Here is a 20,274-nt window from a genome sequence, read left to right as displayed (position 1 = left end):
GTGTAATGACTAAAATAACATTATTAATGTTATTTCTGATAGCTCTGCTTTCTCACTCTGTTAAGTGTATATATGCCTCTTTTGCAGTATTCTTTCAGAAGTGTACAAATTATTTTCTTCTGTCTGCAATGATGAAAAAGCATTAGTATTGCAAAATCACTAAATCTGAAGTCTGCACTTGATCTGGTAATTCTATATTCTTAGGGGATTTATACATGACAGAAAACACATTAAGTGCTACTGATTTACAATGGCAGTCTAATTCCTATATTTGACCAGAAACAAAGAAAATCAGAACAATGCTGAGGCTGCTCCACATGGATCAGTTGTGTCATGTTCTTTCAGAAGATGCAACTAGTATAACAAGAATGGGTTCTATTCTGTGGATGAAATTAAACCTTGAACATGAATTTCTGGTTAGTCATGAATGCTGACGTACATGCTTATTTGGTACACTATTTAAGACATACAGAAATTTTTTTATTATTGCTTTTCTAATGCATTTGTGAGTCATTCTCTGAATGGATTGGTTTCTGCTCCTAGGAAGTACAGGAATCCAAGAAAAACTTTCATATCAGTGAGTTATAACAAATGAACGCAGGAAAATCATAGTACAGCCATTTCATCATGATTAAAAGCATCACAGAAAATAACATTCTTGAAAATACTATAATATCATTGCAGTTTTTCATAAACGTTAATACTTTCCTTTAAATAACTCAGTAAAGCAAGAAAAAAACAACAATTTGGGTAAAGCATACAATTTTTCTGAATTCTAGTGAAGGCCTAGAAGTAATTGACAGTCATAATTTACAGTACAGACTGCCAGAAAATCTCTGGGACAAAGGATGATGATGTTGCTCATTTAAAACTAGCAAATGATACACAGACAATTAAAGAAAAGGTTGATTTATTCTGTTGATTATTTCTTGTTTAAATATTGGGAATACTGAATGTTTGCGGTATATGTAATTGCTCAGTTCAATTTATAAAATTTTAATACATTTGCTTTTGAACTCGTGACCTGATTCAGTACTGCATATTTGCATTCCATATGCAGAGTTGCATTTTGCATAGTTGTTGATTTATATTACAGTTTATATTGCAAAACCTATTTAGTTAAGTCACGATAATGGTGTATTTAACATTGGTTCTAATAAGAAAAATTATGTCTTTTAACAAAACAAAATTATGTGCTGGCATTAGGTATGCATTAGTGTGAGATTTATTGTTGAAATCTGTTGTTTGGGCTAAATGTGAAAATACATTTAATTGCATCAGATGAATTGCTGTGTAGAACCGGAATGTGTATGCAGAACAGTGTTCATATTCTATAATTATGAAAACAAAGGACAAAGTTAAACCTGATGTTGCACTATAAAGACATGCCTTTATGTTGAAATAGTCATCATGCTGTTCACAAGACAAACTTGATTCTTTTGATTCTCTTGTAATACAAAATAAAAAAATAGCAAAAATACGTTTACAAATTTTGCAGAAACTACAGAGCTGAAAGGGAGAGCTGCACATTATGCTTTCTAGTATTTATTTTCAAAATTCTAAATACAGTAGTATCAAAAGAGGTCACATAGCACAGCGTGTGCTGTTTGTAGTGATGCAAACAACAAAAGGAATTCACTTTTTAATATGTAAGTGTAGATATAGCAAACCTTACTCTACTTCTAAAATAAGCTCATTTTGCAAAGAAGAAAACAATAGTTAATAACAGAAGGTTCTGATAACGTTTTTAAATTACCATTCAGGAAATTAAATAAATAAATAAGATTCTGAATAGAATTACATTTTGACTAAATAAGATTTTGTATACATCAATGCATTCAGGCCCATTTATAAAAATTCCAGTGCTTAAACATACAAAAGGATCATCTGATACAATTACTCAAGCAGATTTTCATTGTTGACAGTATTTAGCTTTAGAAAATGCATGTTTCAACCAGAATACAAGATTAAAAGAGATTATCTGTTGCTATTACTGAATTTCCTATCCTCTTTTACCAGTCTTTTAAATAAAGAAAAGACAGCTTTGCTGCGTGTCAAGAATCAAATGGCAGCAGATTTGGAGAAACTTCTAACTCATCGTGAGGTAATCTTTCTGTTTTTTGTGTTACTACCATAAACTATATTTTCTCTCTCCTGAGCTTTAAACCATGGGAAAAATGGTTGAGTTTAGTTTGATTTTGAGTGTTTTTGTTGTTGTTGTTTTCTGTGTAATCTTGAGAAACACAGGTCATGTCAAGCACTGAGGAGATTCTGAGTTGTAGTCTCAGTTGCTAAATTATGTCTGTTGACTTAGTCCCACTGTCTTTTCTTATGCGTAAAACGTGTGTTATAAAGTGTTTAGAATTTGCAATCATTTAACAAATATTTAGATAAATGTGATGTAGTTGATACACATGCAATCTGCAATACCTGCATGTGCCACAGTGTGCCCAGGATGTCTCTCTGCTCCCCAGACATCAAGACCAAAAACCTGGGCAGAGCATGGCACAATTCATTTCCAGTACACACATCTGGGTTTCTCTTCAACGCTAAAATACAATTCAGGGAGAGGAAACGGGATGGTAATCACCTAGGTTTCATCCAGAGCCAAGGTACTTCTGTATGTACTCACCTGAGTTTCATCCCAGCAAGGAGTCAGGGTGCTTCTGGAATATACTCTAACATCTAGAAGTATGCAAAGTCTTGCAGTTCAGACATAAATGCACTATATGGGGATTCCCAAAAGGCTTTTGTAGAGATCTTGCCCTAAACATTCTTAAGAGACTAACCTGTCGAGGAGTATGGGAGAAGATCTTTCTGCAGATTAAGTCTGAAACAAAGAATAGAAATGAATGACATTTACCTATATGTTACATAAAAATGGATTTTCTCCCATACCCCATGACAGGTTAGTTAACTATTTCCACAGTAATATGAAAAGTTTGCTAAAGCTACAGAATACTGAAGATATCATATCAAAAACTGACTGAGAGGAGTTGTTAAATGACCTTCCAGAGTTGCTGAATGTTTTGGCAAAGATCTGCAAAGAAAATATAACATTAATGAATCAAAATTATGAATGTGAGGAAGAGCAACACAAGCTATATACACAAGGTGATAGAACCTAAATAACATGTTACATGTTCAGAATGATCATCTTGAAGTCATTTCACTAAAAATACCCTGTCAATTCTCAGAGAAGAGAGAAGACAGGGAGATGCCTTTCAAACAATTTGCAACTCTCCTAATGCAATCTTAGAAAAGATACCTCATCACTTATTCTAATACCATTATTTCCACAGAAACCTAACTATTCACACATCCTGAAGTCCTCCCACTCCAATTCCAAAACTCTTCTTCTCTACCTCCTTTCCTTGCTATTGCTCAAAATTCCCTTCCTAGATTAGTACACCAAAACTCATCTCATGAGATGGTCCAAAACATTTTGTCTGTGTTGACCACTTTAAAAAAAAAAAAAAAAACACACATTTTTGATAGAATGAAATCAAAAAAATTTCATTGACAGCTGAGTTTAAGTGAGACTCAACTTAAGTGAAAAGTGTACTAAGTCTTTCTCCTGAGTGCAGATCTCAGATGTGAAACAATCACCTTATATTAAAACAGAAAGAACACAAGTACTTAACTTGTTTACTTTCTATGCTAAATCACACTGGGTGGTCATCTGATGCAATATCTTCCCAGAACAACTTTTACATTTACCCTCTGAACTGATTGTAGTGCTTGTGAAGTTCCATGAATGGTGATTATAATAGTCTAGTTACAGAAGAGAGTAATTGAACATGCTTCCCCAGAGTAATTTGCAGGTGGGTGTCGTTAACCCAGTAGGATCATCAGTAGGTGTATCAGGAGTGATCATTTGATAGCTCTTATTTCTGATGTCTTTATCTACATTGTACATTTAAATTTCAAATTTAAGACCGAGTCTGTTACACACATGCAGTTTGGATTTGCTTTTGGTTTTTTGCTATGAAACACACTGCTATCTATTGATATAATAGAAAATATTTTAAGCATTTTTAGATAATTTACAAGCCTGCAATTATGTTAATTATATGAAAAATAGTCTGAAGAAACTAGTGAATTACTTGTATAAAGATGTAGTGAACATTCTGAATTTCCAGTATGGTAGGCCCTTGGCAGACTAATTTCAAATTTACTTCTTTCAAAACTTCCTGTTCCTACCACTGCTCTCCTAAGTAGGGCTGCTCACAAGTAGTCATGCTCTCAAATATTCTCGCCTTTGGAGCCTTGTTCTCCGGAATAGTTACTGTACTGTATTTCACTTGCGTCAAAATCCCTTACTACTTGTTAGGACCATCAAACACTTGAGTCCTGAATGAGGTGCCAAGTATTTACTTGATGAAGATAATCAAGAGTGCTGCAGGAAGGATACTTCCTAGGAACATGCACCTTGTTACTCTAGGTATTGTATTATATATAGGTGGTCTCATATCAACCAACACGCCTTGCAGCTGATTAAAGTGAGTAGAATATGATTAATAAAACAAAAAATCATAAAGTTTCTGCCTCAAAGCTATGCAACGTTATTTACATCCAAGTAATAGCCACTATCACTACCCACATAAGCTGTTCCTGATGTGCAGCATTTCGCTTCTTTGTGTCATTTCACTAATTAAAATTTTCTAACTGTGGCCAACAATGCAAGCGAGGCTGAATGAGACAGGCTTTATACAAAATAAGAAAGCAAATACTTATGTCTGAAACAGACTTCATCATGAATGTTCCTTGTACCCTGGAAATTAAGAACTTGAGCAAATATTGCCAAAATTATTACATTTTTTTTGCCAAATTTCTATCTGCTAAAAATAGTCTGTATTAGTCATATTATTTTACCTAACAGCGACAATAATTATTCAAGTCACCTATGCAGAAAAGAATATAAGTACTGAAAAAGAAACATTAGAAGTTGCATGTTTGGGAAAAGAAAACTAAGAAATGCTAGTACTGGGGGGTAGGGGGGTGTAGAAAAAAAAACAATAAAAATAAGCTAAAGAATAAGCTAAAGTTGTTTTAAGGAAATGTTTGGAGAAGTAGCTTTTTTGCAGGAGGTGAGGGGGTGATTATGTTTACCTTATGTCATTTCTGTTTATTCCTAATGCAGCCTTTTATTTTTCACTTTTAATTACTCTTCCAGTAAGCTTACTTTTTCTTGAATTCTCTAAAAGGCAAATACCTCATACATCGAAATCTTCATAAAGGATAGGACAACTTAGTTTACAATGAGTTAGTCTTCAAATAATTTTCTTTGACATTTTAATAAAAAGTTATATAAGATATGCTGCAACATCACAGTTTCACAGTAAATATCCCTGCTAATAGAAAAAAAAAAAAGGCTATTCTTGGACTAATAAAGACTAACTTCATTTACAGTGTGTTTTTAAATATAAGTAATATGCAATCTTCAGATCACATAAATTATTTGCAGAAATACGGATTATGTTTTTAAGTGCTACATGCTGTCAGGTAATATCATTATCGCTCTTGTTTAGTCACTGTGCATACTAAACTGTCATTATTGCCAAGAATTGCCTTGTTGCCCATGTTTGCAAATAAGGACAGTAGAATTCTTGAATGGATAAACCCAAGATACTCATATTTAATATAAACTAAAGTTTTAAGTATGTTAAAAGTACAAGCAAAACAACAAAATAATGTTAATGCTGTCTTACAGTGACATGTTTCAATAAGTAGACAGTTTTGATTTAAGGTATTCCAGCCTGTGTGGTCTCAGATTGTATTAACGCTTTTTAATGAAACGTTAGAAGGTGGGTGGCTGGTTTTGGTGGGGGGTTTTTGGTGGAGGTGGTTAGTTGTTTTTGTTTTTCATTTTCATCTCCTTGTGATATCAGCTGGATTCATAACCCTTGATTTGGAGATACTGATAGCATTTTGTAAGTTTTTTGGTTAAAGAACTTTCATTTATGCTTAATCTTACTTCACTTTTCACTTAATTTTGGAAGAAGAAAGTTTAATATTAAATTCTGAATCTTGGCAGAAACTGTACAGGGCTCTTATGTGAGCTTTTTTATTACAGGAAAAAAATGACATTACATATTTCATGTAATAAAATAGTTCATTATTTCAAATTATGTAGACTAAGTTAATTTGATGATTATTACTATATTTTGCTGTGGAAATTAAAATGACAAGTGGTCATTTGACTATGTGCGTTCTTAAAAAGTTAGGTCACCCATGTGGGAGAAAACCAAGATTTTTTATTTTATTAATATTTAATTATTTCTTGGCCTTCTATTTCCTTTTTGTAGATGATTAATTTCATAAATGAATGGGGAACACATTTTAATATATTTTCTCATGTAAATCATTGAGAATCTGCTGGTACAGTAAACATTTCCATGGATTTCTTCTTTGTATGGATAAATGCAAATTTTATTACTTGAGAACAGGTTCAGTGGCATCACTGAGAGCCATATGTATCCAGAATCATGCTGAGATTTTGTTCTTAGAGGTTCACAACTACGGCCTTCACAGTGCTGCTGTCCTCTCTGAGCTCTCAGAAGGAACTGGGGTATTCAGTACTGTGATGCCATTTGTAAGCCCCTCAGTGCATGATATTGGGTACAGTTAGTACAGCCAAATTTTTCAGCTGATTTCTGACTAAGAAATTTTATGTTTTTTCAAGATAACCAACAAGGTTTGTAATTGTTTTTCCAGATCCAACAGAAGAGCATAAAACATTGTTTGAAAGAACAATGGAGTATCCCATTAATAACCTCCTATTAAACAGTGCTCTTTTTTTTTTTTTTTTTAAAGGATATTTCATATCCAGACTTTTTTTGTATTATTATTTGTAGTCTGTGCTATCTTTTTAATCAGCTGAACTTTCGACCCTCTGTCTTTATCTTTGGTAACCAAACCACACACATAAGAAACTTGTGCTCTTGATTCATCCCACTCTGCCTTTAGTCTTATACCCCCAAATGCAGCCCCTCATTATCTTTGTATAGGTGGAGGGGCATGAGAAGGAAAGATGTTCCTTCAGAGAATAAATCAGGATGCAATTACTCCTCATGCCTGAGTTGACCCAATGGCTCTAACGCTACCTTGCCTCTTTGCTCCTAGCTTCTCCTTCTTGATCCTCATCTTGTACCAGCTCTGGCACTTCTCTAATACTGCACTCAGACCTCTCAGATCACTAAACAGAAACCTAACATGACCCCAAAACCAAAAGTGAATTGCTATCTGTTAGTTTAGCTGTTTGAATCACCTTTGAAAAGGGTCGAGCAAGGAAAAGAGCAAATAAAAAGGCTGATATGTCAATATCACTTACCTGGGGAAGAGAGGGGGTAGGCATTTTGTGTCCAGACCTGCAGAGCAGAGCACACCAAACCTCTGTGCCATCCTTCATCTGCATCCAAACTGCATCCTTTCCTGCATGTAACAGTAATCTATAACTTACAGGCACTAAAGTGCAGTTCTCTGTAGTGCTGAAGTTAAGTGGGATGAATCCACTAACTCTGTTCAGCTGAAGCTCTTGATCCATGATTCCCTTTTATCTGTTTTTCTTCAATTCCAACAGCCAGCCTTTGACTAAAAGAAATATTTACCGTGAGCTCTGTGATCTTGGCTCTTCCATTGCCTTTCATGGTTGATGCAGTTGTTAGTATTTTGGAACATCAGAAGTGCAATTTTAGACGTTATCCATTGGCGTATAACCGTCAGATAAAAACTTGGAAGGGCAGTCTGTCAGCGCTCAGATGTTTGGCAAGAAGCTTTAGTAATCATTTTCTGAGGTTACATTTAAGAGGTTATAAATTCACTATGCTTTGATGTATGGCATTGTACTATTTCTTCAGATATTTAAGATGCAAGCTTATTGTAAAGCAATGCAACACTGTGCAAATATATAGAAACTGATTTCTAAAATCTTGAAAATGTACAAAGCATTGTTTACATTTTTAATGTGGGATTCATAATCCATTGTTTTTGCAAAAAAGTAGAACAACTATAACGAATGGTTATTTAGATGTTTTATAGAAATATTCTAGGAGGCATGAAAAGAAACAAAAGTGAGACAGTGACGTAAGAGACATTCCTCTGAGTGTGAAGAACAGTTTCAGTTTGAATGAATATAGGGGAAATAAGTTATACTACTTTTTAAACTACTTGAATTCACCTGTGCGCAGTGCACTCTGCCAATTAAGTCATTTTTAATCTATGAAAGTATAACTAATACTGTGAATCTATTCTACTAAGAAATAAAAGGGTAAAATTTATAAAATTAACAGTGCAAATGAAGGCTGTCTATAATATTAATTTTTTATAACACACTTCTTTATGCCGACACGCTTAGTTTTCAGGACATGAATATTTTACATGGGTTGAAAAGATATGAAAACCTGCTGAGATTTTATCTCCTTTACACATCTGTGCACTTGTAGTACATTAGCAGCTGTGCATACAAGTGACAGAATGTAAACTTGCTGAACTAGTCACCTGCCGTATTGACACATTCACGTGTTACAGTGCCAAAGCTCTTCAAGTTAAGTTAGCAACCAGAAAATGGGTTCTGGCTGTCTGCAACGGGACAAAGTAGAAAAAGTGTAGTAGTAGTTTAAATAAACCTATTTGATATCAATCAGTTAAATGGATACAAGCACATGGGGCTTGATTGCTCTTTGTTTACTTAAATCAGTTTAGCTTATGTCAGTAAATTGTTGTGTCACTCGAATTGAGGGCTAAATCTACCTAAATATGTGTGCCTGAATTAGTATGAATCTTAAACCGGACCAAGTTAAAAGTTAAATAACTTTTAGCTTAGCTGTTGCAAGATCTCATGTTTTTTAAAACACAATAAGTATAAAAAACTCCTATTTAGGAGTTCTTTCTGAGAATAGTCTTCTTAGGTTAATGTTAAAATGCTAATTGCCTAAGTGATTATTGAGTTGAACTTGTATACTGATTGGCAGGTCAAAAGCTTTCCAAATCGGAAGTACAGCTCATCATTTATGAATAAACATAATGCTTTTCTCTACTTCCCTGAAACCTTTTCCAGGTTTTCACTGTTCCTTAACATCTATGAAAATAACCCTGTTTAGTAACTGAGTATTTCTCTGTCCTTCATCACAGTGACTGAAGACCTCACAAATACTATACTACCCTTGCAATGTAAAGCAGAAAAGTGGTATTAACCTTGTTTTGCAGAAGCAGCAAACACAATGAAGGAAATAGTGGTTTGCCCAAAACTCCACAGAGCTTGTGGTAGGGCTTAAGCCAAGAGCTCACGTGTGCTAGTGCAGTATCTTAATCACAGTCATTCTTCTTTCCTTATATTTTTCAGATGAAAGGCCTGGAAAGAAAATCTCCTTGGTGTTTATTTCTCCTTACTAGATGCAAATTACCTCTTTTTTTTCTTTTTTTTTTTTTTTCTAAGTTATATGTGAATTCATTGTCATTTGGAAGTAATTTCACAAACTAATTACATTTTTACTTTGTATTGTTCAGAGAATTTACATTGACATTATTTTTTTAATCCATGTCTCCTGAAAAAGTCTTTCCAAAGTCCTGTGAGTTTCTTAAAAAAAAAAAAAAACAAATTTAACAGTGTTTTATTATTATTTGAACTGTAGAGTAGACTTATTTAGTTTTCCTAGTCAATATGGAACATTTCAGAACCTCAGTTCTTAGTTTGGGTTTTTATTCCAGAAGTCACATCTGTACTCTGAAAGGCCAGGGGCTTATCCCTCTTCCTGGTCTTAAGTGTCACAGCCAGATCAGCTCCATGCTGCTTGTGACTGTTGTCCTCTAGACCAGAGTAGCTGTGTCCACAGCAGTCTTTTCTAGGCCCATGTGATGGTTATGTTACCCTAACAAAGACGTTCTTGCTTTTGGATTTTTGTTTCAATTGAAAGTATCCAAAGTAATGGAAAATTTTAAATATGGCTTGAAGGTATGCAATGTGTTTGGGGATGAAAAGCCTGCTGGGATAGTGTTGGGAGGCTTTGCAGAATCGAAGGAGACAACTCAGGTGCAGTTTCACCTATTCTTTCTCTCGAGAGTGATGAACTGTTGAACAGGAATGAACTGTTCCTGACCATACTTATTGAGACCTAGATGAAATTGTCCAAAATAACCAGGGAGCAAGGTAATGTTTGTGCAGTATAGCTTGTTAGGGTTCAGTGCTCCAGCTCCGTCCTGGTGCTGTTCTGTTTCGCAGTCCTGATACATCCAGAGAGATTGGCTCATACTGTCCTTAGCCGTTTTTACAGAATTCTAGTTGTCTTTATTTTCAGCTAGTTCTTAAAAATTTAAAAATACAACTTATTTAAAAGGAAAGTTCTTCACTAGCTGAAAAAAAAATGAAAGAGAAGAAATTCATTGCAGGCTAGAGCTCTTATCTGAATGAGATTAAAAGTGTAGCATGTTTTGTCCAAGCAAACAGGATCTGATGGGATGCAAGAAAGAGAGAAGCATAAGGCAGCATTACATAGATAATGGGTAAGAAAAGAGAACAAGGTAGAACACATAAGAGAGGTAGATGAATTTAAGAACAGAAAATAGTTTTTTAGTTATCCTCAAAGTGTTGAAAAACTGACTTATTTTTGCTTTTTAATAGATGGTTGCCAAATGCATTTTCAGATGTGTGTATAAGACTGGAGAGAGTCCATGTGATCGGGCAGGAGAAACAGCTACTAATTAGTCCTATTAGGATATGCATAGTTTGTTAATGGCTCTAAGAGTTGTTTTTTTAGAGAACTTCTATAAATAAGCAGGCTAAGGTTCCCAATGATTTATGTAAGTCTTGACTTTAAACATGGATTAAATGTGGATTATCAGAAGCATTTGCAATTCTGTGACGTTGTTCTGAAATTTTAATGTTTCTAGAGTCTGAGAATCCAGTAGTCTGTGTGCTAGCACCTACACATCTATCTTACACCAGAATCCTGCACAAAACCCTATTACTTCTCCACAGTTATCCCCATTATCTGGCCTGCAAAAGTGAAAGAAAGGATGGCTGCTTTTATTCTTTTCCTCTTTTGAGGAGAAGCAAAGTCTTGTGAAGTGTCTGTGCATGACCTTACTTTTTGATCAGTTACTGTTACATTCTCACATTTATCTTTCTTACTTTCGTATTCCCTCACAGTGAGGGAATGTCCCTCACTGCTAGATTTGCTACTCCCACCATTTCGTTCCATCTCAGCAATGACCTTGAGGATTCCAGATGAGTTTTCATCATTTCATTATTAGTTGTACTTTAAAGTATGGCTAAGTCTACCCTTAGCTGTAATTAAGTTATGCTGAAGAAGATTGACTGGTGGTAACTTAGGACAGAAGGCCAGTGTATTGGTTTTAGGAACCTGGAGAGGAGCAACAGCTGCCATCTGCAAAAACAGAGGTAGAGAGAAGTTCAGAGGCTCATAAAAGTCTTTGGTGTCTAAGGGGGAGGGCAGTACGTGTTTAATCAGCGATGGAAGCTTACTGGATGAAAGGAGAAAACTGCTTTGTTGGGGGAGAGGGGAAGGAAGGGGTATCTGCAGGGGTTGGAAAGATAGGATTGAAAAGAAGTGATTGGTAACAGGTGCCTTCAAACAGTCTCTAGCTCTGCTTCTTTACCCTCTTTTCTGTTTAAAAGATTGTACATGATAATGTCAAAATTATATGTGTTTCCAAAGTGAATGACTTCCTGCTCATCTATGTGCTGCGACTTGTTTTATATAAAAAAAAATGATGATGTACAATGCTTAGCTCTCTTTTTAAATGTTAAGCCACAAAGTAATTATCATTTTTCTTATGCTACGTTTATGTTCCAAGATTCTAGTTTCTATTAATGTTCTGCATGTTTTCTAAGTAGATTACAGGGACATTTCTGCATCACAAGTAAGCCCTGGAGCTATTCTCAGCTTAAAGCTTGGAGAAACAAAGTGACATTTACATTACTATTACTAAACGAGTGTAGAGAAGTTTCTAGCTCATATTTTACAAGGAAAAATATGCTCTTAAGCAGTATTCCTCATTTTTGTCATCTATTTTGTTGTTGTCAAGCTTTAATAAAGTTTGAATTCCAAACAGTACTGAGTTTAGGGAGAGGAAGGATTTATCATTTGGGTACATTCATTCTCTTCTTGGAGCTGTATCACTCAGAATGTCTTACTAACTTTTATAGATATCCTTTAAAGAATTATGTTTAGGTTTGCAGTGGTATACAGTAAACATTTGTGTATTAAATAGTGATTTCTAGTCAGCAATTCTTTTTTTTTTTTTTCTTAGATTCTGAGAAAACATGATAGTAACACAGGATTTATTAATGTCGATTAAGTAAATCCAATATCAATATGCTTTTGCTCTCAATAGAAAGTTTCATAGGCAAAATGCAGTTCATGGCTTATGAGATGGAATTGGCATGTGTGTTTTAAATGATGTATTTTTGAAAGAGCCAGCATTACTTACTGATAGACATTTAAACAAGAAATCATTGGTACTAGGGTTTTCGGAATGTTTAACTAATATTTTGTTATATTCAGTTTGATAGTGTTGGCTATGGATATTTCAGTCACATTCTGCTGGTTATCCAGCTTTGTAAAATTTTATTTTTGATCACTTTATGGTATCATTTGAATACTACCAAGTGGAAATTGAATTTAAATACTTTGTAAGAAATACCAAAGATGGGGAGAATCAAACTATAGTAATATGTTACTATGTTACTATGTCATTGTTGGGAAATCCAGGAAATTCTTCATAATAATATAGGCTAATAAGGCTGTTTTGATATGCACTTTTAGCATGTTTCATTTGAGCAGAACTTACTCTAGAAATGATAGTTTTTATTAAATTTGTATTTGACTAAATGTCACAATAACTCAGATTAAAAAAAATACTTGAGAGTTTAGTCTTCATTATAATTATAAATGTATTTTTTATCTTTAATACACAGTGAAAAAAAACTTCCAAAATTTAGCATACAAATTCTGAATTATGAGACAAATTATTTCCTATTTTTCTTTAGAAAGATTTAACTGTTAAAAAAAATGAAACATGCAGCTGAAATAGAAGTATCTGAAAGATGGAAGCTGTTTTCTGTAATGACTGTGACATTTTATTGTTGCTACAGTTCTAATGTGTGTTCACCTTATAAAACTAGAACTAGTTTGTAGATCCATTTAGTCACAGATCTATCCGTTCACTTTATGATTTTATATGCACATGGATGTAGAGAACTCCTGAATTAAGTGTAGTGCAGAGAAGCTATCAACATCCTGCATATGGTCTGGCATCCTTCCATCACCCACTTATCAGGTTCATTTGTTTGATCAGAACATTTCATACTGTCTTCCAGCTTCCAGCTTTACAATGTGTACCCATGTGCCTAACATGACCATATGTTCCAACCTCACATGAGAATTCTTGCTGACTTCTGATATTTCCCGTACAGCTGCAGCAGAGGATGCAGCTATGTCAAATACGGTCTGTCTTACATGAGGGTGTAAACCATGATGTGTGGAGCTTTCTTGGTTGCAGAGATAGTTGTTCTTTGAGATCCGGTATGCATGTGGGTTTTACTCCTGATGGGCACACACTCAGAACATTCCACTGTTGGCGCTGAATTTGCACCATTCATGCCACTGCATCCTACCTGTCTGCAATCCTAAGCAGTGGAATGGACTTACCATTTTCATCATTTTACTGTCTGCTACATCAAAACAGATCTTCTGTAGTGTATTTCTCAACTTTCACGCTTTTCATCATTAATAAGGTTAGCATATTTAATTCTGTGCTAATAGAGTTGGTGGCATTTCCACTCTGCCAAAAAAGGAAGACAGCTCTTTCCAGGGTGAGGGCCCTTTTGCAGTGTTTCTCTAGCTGTTTGGCAAAAAAAACAAAACCCATGAGGAACAGTTCTAAAGCAGTTCTTTATGGGAATTGTCAGTATTTCTAAAGTGGAATCATTCTAGGTACTACTTTTGCTTGAGAGTCTCATTCCTGGATAATGACACATTATGTCTCCTTTCTCTGAGTGCACTCCAGAGTTAGAGTACCATACTGAAACTTTGTATTCACAAAGTGCTCTATGCAAGTCACAGCATATATTGAAAGATGGAATCAGGTTATATTTCAGTTCTGTGGTCTGTTGTTCTTCAGAAATATGTCATTGACTTGGTGGTCTATGCCAACAGCCTGTAATAGAAGATTCTGTTTGTTCACCTCCCTTTTAACTGGTGATCTCTGATGATACTAAAGAGTATTACCAGTGCAAAGATGATTTGAGCTGTTCTTGTTAAGTCAATAACAAGGCAGAAGAGATGGATCTTGCCCGATTTTAAAAACTTAGATATCTACATCTGAAAGTCATCTAGGGATTTGTAATCAGAAGAGAAAAACAGGCACTACTAAGGTGTGATTCACCATATCCTCATCTAAAATCAGCAAAATGAGTTGTTAATTATAAATCTTACCAACAGCTTTAGAGAGGAGTCAGACAAGTTGGTTTGCCTATGTTATTAAAATGTTATTTCTAAAGTTGTCTGAAGTTCGATATGAGGAAGTCCATCCAAGTATTTGGTCACATGTTTCAACCAAATTACAACCAGAGGTCTCAGAAAGATCCCTCTCCATCTTAATATCAGCTGTTAAACAATACAACTTTTAATAGACTCTTAACTTCCACAGGAAATCACAGTAGGAATCTTTGAGGCATCTGAGTAAGAAAATTTACAGATTTCATGGGGGACAATAGTCTTAGTGTTTCCTCTACCATCACCTTATATGCCCATCAAGCTTGACCTTACTGAGCACTCAGAGACAGACAACTGTGAATCCAGTTCCTTCTGAACCACCTTACCCTATCCATTTCCAGATTTAGATCACTTTTACTCAAGAAGGAGTTACAGGAAGTATAAAACTTCTTTTTCTCCAAGGCCTCCCAAAAACATTTGGATACTGAACATGAGCTCTTAATTCTTGGAAGACTGAGAAATCAATTCAGAAATGAAATGATTTACAAAACACTACCAAATAGATATAGCATTGTTAAGGGTCATTTTAGTTTTCTCAAGTAAGTATTCTTTAACATACCCATAACCTCAGTTGCTGAATTCTGCTTTTTCCTCTGACTTATTTGAAGACTACAATAGCTGCCTAAACTGGAGAGTACGTGCATGTGAAGAAAGATTTAATTGACCTAACACAAACATGTTTTTCATCCCAGTACAGCTGTCTTCCCTCACTTGCATGTTCTGTTATAGTTGTTGTTGTTGTTATTTTAAAGATTAAAGTATAGCCAGAGTAGTTACTAGACTGCAGCACAGTCAACTGTTCTTGGACCTGAAGACAATGCTGTAATCTCTCAAGTTTCTCCAGACTGGATACATATTTTTATTCTGTGTTATAATTTAGCCACATGGAGACCATATGGTAGTTAAAGTGAGGAATACAAGCTTTCCAGAGATGCTCCTCAACATACATGCTTTACTCTAACAATATGTAAGACTTACAGATCGAGGGGAGGAGGAGGTGACACATCTACAACCATTGTCTCAGTGCTTGACTCTCAAATTCTGAGAGATTTTAAGTTTTGATTAGCGTTTTTGAGAAATGAACCCCTCTGGTTTTATCCCTCTTTCAGCTGATTTCCCTTTTTTGTCAGTGAAATTGGCTTTCCTGTTTAAGGTTCATAGTATTTAGTACCTCTTCTGTGTTTCCATTCTTTTACTGGGAATTTATGCTGCTTTTTTCTCTGGGAACACTTGTCACTCATCAAAATTCAGTGGTTCTGCCAGAATCTGACGCATTTTCTAGAACAGTAATTTCAGAGCGTCCACAACAGACATGCTCTGCTTCAAAATGGAGTTCTAATCCAAGGCTATGTTTGTAGTCATAAATTCTATTTGTAAAACTAAAAGTAGAATACTATTTGTCATCATAAAGGTTCAGATACCTGTGCTGTTGTTAGGGTCACTTTTACTTTAGAAGATATTTTTACCTGAGTGCTGTAATTGTGGGCTATATTGAATGAGGAGGGAGGCAGGTTCTGTGATGATTTCAATGCTGTGAACAAACATTGAGTTTACTGTCAGAATAAATCTGTCTCCAGTCCAGAAAGATAGGTGTCTCTCCCTACTGAGCATCTCCGACCTTTCAGTTTGGTCTATGTAAAGTTTCTTTTCAAGATTATTGTACGGAGAGTATTTGAAGGTGTGAGACATCCCTGCATGACATAAGAACTGATGTTTATGTAATTGATTCCTATAAGTCAGTTGCATTTTCTTAACACGTTTCTTATTTTGCATCTGCTTCCAGAGCAGATTTTACATGTTTTATTTATTATAATTATACACACATATAATGTTAAGGGCCTTTACAAGCTGTTGAGTGCACGGAGGGGATTCTTTCTTGCTTTGATTATAGTTACATTACAGAGTAAGAAGAAAAATCCTGAGGCTTCTTGATGATCCACTGAAAAAAAAAATGGAAATACTGATTTGGTAAATAGCCATTGAGCTTAATGTAGGCATTTTTTCATATACTTTATCAGTTATTTACTTGATAAAACAGCATTCCATTTTATGTCTCAGTCATATTCAACATCAGGCGATTCCTTTGTTTTTATTATGATTACATAAAATAGAATTTAGTTATATTTAATACTATACTTACTTTGAATTTCTTAGAACTCATTTGGGAAATATAATTGGCTTTTCTGGTACATGCATGTTTGAGCATGGATCAAGGACAACAAAAACACTGTTAACAGAGCTCTGTTTATAGAATCCATAACTCCAAATACATTTCTGCTTTATACTGCTGCCTTTTTAATTCTTGTGTTTGGTCATCCCCGTCTTCTAATTACATTGCTAGTTGATTTAGTTGAAAGAATCAAATTTTATCCTTCCTAATCCCAAAGTGATCTTTTGTCTCTGTTCATGTAATTTATATTTCAATTATCCTTATAAACAGGTAAAAACAAGTTTAAATAAAATATAACTTTTACTTGCTTTAAGATCAAACATCATCATGGGAATCTCAAATTCTACTGAAATATGAATATGCAGACAGCATCCAACTATTTTGCCTTTTTTTTTTTTACTTTATGTTTTAAAAATAATTGGAACTTCTTTGGTTTGTTTCCTTTAACATGGTTTAAAAGCTTGCTGTTTTTGATACTGTATGAAGTTTTTACAGACTGTTAAGAGAGTTTCATCACAACAGCACTGATAGCATTCAGCCTAATAAATTGACAAGGTAGAATTAGGAAAAATTCCCAAAACAGAAAGCATTTTAATCAAAGAGCAACATGGAAAATATATGTGCCTATCCTTTGTCTACACATAAATATGTCATTTATCAATTAAACAAACAAACAAACACTGGCATACAAAATGCCTTTTGCTAGTTTTAATTAAGGATGTTGGAAATCACAGTACAAAAATAAATAAATAAATAAATGGAAATGGACAAGTCTGTTCTTCTGATAGTATTCACAATGCAGTATATGTTATGTTTCCTCAGCTCCCACTTTGTCACTCCCACTGTTCTGTCTGTTCATTCTAATCACTTATTTTGAATTCCAGCTACTAATTATATATGCAAAGGTCTCTGTGATTCTTTTATAGTTTAAGTAAGCTTCATTAAATGTGGGTAATTAAGTGGAATGCGGGATGTTAGATTGTTCTAGTATGAACCTGTGTATGTTTAGGAAAGCTTACATGATCAATGGTGTGAGTGCCTGCTCTAAAAATGCAGTTCTTTTCAACACAGCAATTCAATGCTTCAGGTATGTGTGCGAGGTGAATTACAATTGCACGGTGGCTATTCAGGATGAAGGATGTTTTAGGTGAAGTAGAAGGATGAGAAAAGTAAATGATAAGGAGAGTGAGGTGAGAAATGGATTCAGTTTATGACATCTAACTTCAGTTATCTAAATGGAAGTGAACATTCGTTCCTTTGCTTTACAGCAGCTTAGTCACTAGCAACCTAGTCAATATGTTAGTGTTATTACAACACAATTCAGCTGACATGTCCACTTAGGTGTAATGGAAAATTAAATTCCTACCTCATGTGTAGATACTTAAGTTTAGACATGTAAATGAAGGTGTTAAAAGCTTGAGCTAAATCCCATGTGTCACACAGGTCATTACTTTATTATTATTATTTGTATTTGTATTTGTCCTGGTAGCCAGAGCAGGTTAGCATCCTTAAAACCTTAAACAAAAGTTTTGTATGTGTTGTCACTGTAGATAAGCAGTGTTTTTGTCCCAGTTGCATACTTTATTTTTTCCTTGTTTCATCTGAACCCACCTTTCATGCTATCTGCATTGTTTTCCATTATCTGCACTGCCACATTCCCACAGAATATTCCTTAGGTGGGAATTGGCTGCTTGTGTTCCCAAAGTTAGGGGCAAGTGAGACCACAACTGTACAGCCAGCACAGCGAGGAGTTGGGTGAATCCACTCACAGGTGTCAGTACTCACAGTCCTCCCAAGAAGAGTTGCTGTCTGGCCCTCCAAAGCAAAAGTCCTCGGACTTGGAAGCCTCAACACCATGACACTCCATGGCTTACATAGCATGGCTTGCGTAATCCAGGAGCCAGCACAGGAAGGGATAAATAAATGGAGCATGACTTCTACTGGGGCAGATTATGTTAGGACAAGGGGAAATGGTTTTAAACTAAAAGAGGGGAAAGCTAGATTGGAAATTAGGAAGAAAATCTTTGCTGAGAGATTCTTCCTGTCCATTTTGAACCCTATACCTGCTTTTCCTTTTCTTTTTTTTTTTTCTTTTTTTTGTTCACACTGGAACAAATTCACATATTTCTGTTATGTATGTATGTATATATGCTATGTATCTCCAGACCTTCTTCACTACTAGTTTTGTAGACCACATTATCATCTTTTAGGATTAAAAAATAGTATTAAATCATGGTAACGTGCTAACAGTGCCAGGTATTGCTACCGAATTTTTGTTTAGAATTTAAAAGTGAAGCTAAGAAATAAAATTGTGTTAAGGAGCAAAGAAATCTTTAGAGATATGAGTAAAACTACTGCAGTTCAGGACAGAACTTTTTTGTCAATGTTTCATGGTCAGAAAACTACAAATCTCTTGCAAATGCTGTTCCAAAATTCTTTTCATGTTTAGCAGTATACATAGTAGTGATTCTACTGCATTCAGTGTTTCCTGTGGTATTCTGCCAAGTTTGTTAAGGTTTTTCTTACTGAATGTGATTGTAGAACAAATATGAAGGCAACTTGAGCTAAATTCTCATAATAAATTTGGCTGTGATGCCAAATGAATTTATTCATTGTGGGCTAATTTGTCATCCCCACTCCCCTGTCATTCCCTCCCATAGTTTCTTATTTGGGAATTCCACTGTTAGAGTGGAAGCTCATACTAGAGCTGACTCTCCAGAGCCTGTTCCAAGTCTCAAAAAAGGCAGGGCTGTCAAGTACAAGACAGACACCGGGAGGAGAGAAGACCTTAGAGTGCTGAGAGGATTTTGATATGAGAGAATTTGACCCTATGCATACAGGTTTCAGCTCTGTTTCTGAAATAAATCTGCATGACAGTTTTGAGGTTTTGCCTTGTTCAAACGTGCAGCTATTTGGTTTACAGAATAACCAAGTTTAACTATAGGAGCAGCACTTGTTAATGTCAAAACATTGTTTATGTACAATTTAATCTCCTCTGATAGCGTACTTATTTGCTATATACTTGCTTGAGTTATTTTCATCAAGAAATTCTGTCTATGTGTCGCTTTGGCAACATCTTTGCAGAGTTTACAACTTTGAAAAACATGTTGGCATCAGCTATGCAGTCCTTTTAAACAGCTGCTCTGCAGTCATGCTGTTTTAACATGCCACCACACATGGCTGAATTATGCAAATAGTTAATATTAAATGACTGAGATACAAGAACAATTTGTACACTCGATAAAGCTCATTTGTGGAGTTTAACATCCATTCATAGCACTGAATTAATGTGGGGCAGTTGAAAGAGAACAACGTGATTCTTTTGTCTTTAGGTAAAAATATTTGTATCTTGTATTAAAGGCAATAATGGACAGAGAGAAGCTATATGTCAAGAATGTTTTAAAAGGCTTTTCTTTTAAGTGTTTATTAATAATGCAATGAAAATAGGATGTGCATCAATATAATTTTCTGGCAAGTGCTAAGAAATAGGTAAAAGCAAATGTTTGTCATTCAGCTATAAATCTGTAAAACTCCTTTGTTTTAAATGAGTTACCCTGTTCTAGTTGAGAGATAAGACAGGATGTTAAT

At 34.9% G+C, this 20,274-nt stretch overlaps 1 protein-coding gene across 2 annotated transcripts in view; it reads left to right on the top strand.

The window, feature by feature from the left end:
* The window catches only part of PIBF1 (progesterone immunomodulatory binding factor 1), a 123,215-nt gene that overhangs the window by 99,618 nt on the left and 3,323 nt on the right, over positions 1 to 20,274 (top strand). For both annotated transcript variants that reach the window (XM_035320754.1, XM_035320743.1), the window contains one exon: positions 2,020 to 2,104. In XM_035320754.1, the coding sequence (XP_035176645.1) occupies positions 2,020 to 2,104 (85 nt within the window). The remainder of the gene's footprint in view (positions 1 to 2,019; positions 2,105 to 20,274) is intronic.

Source organism: Oxyura jamaicensis, chromosome 1, assembly GCF_011077185.1.
Source record: "Oxyura jamaicensis isolate SHBP4307 breed ruddy duck chromosome 1, BPBGC_Ojam_1.0, whole genome shotgun sequence".
NCBI lineage: Eukaryota > Metazoa > Chordata > Aves > Anseriformes > Anatidae > Oxyura > Oxyura jamaicensis.
Note: the sequence above shows the minus strand (reverse complement) of the source record. Positions and strands in the feature narration are given on the sequence as shown.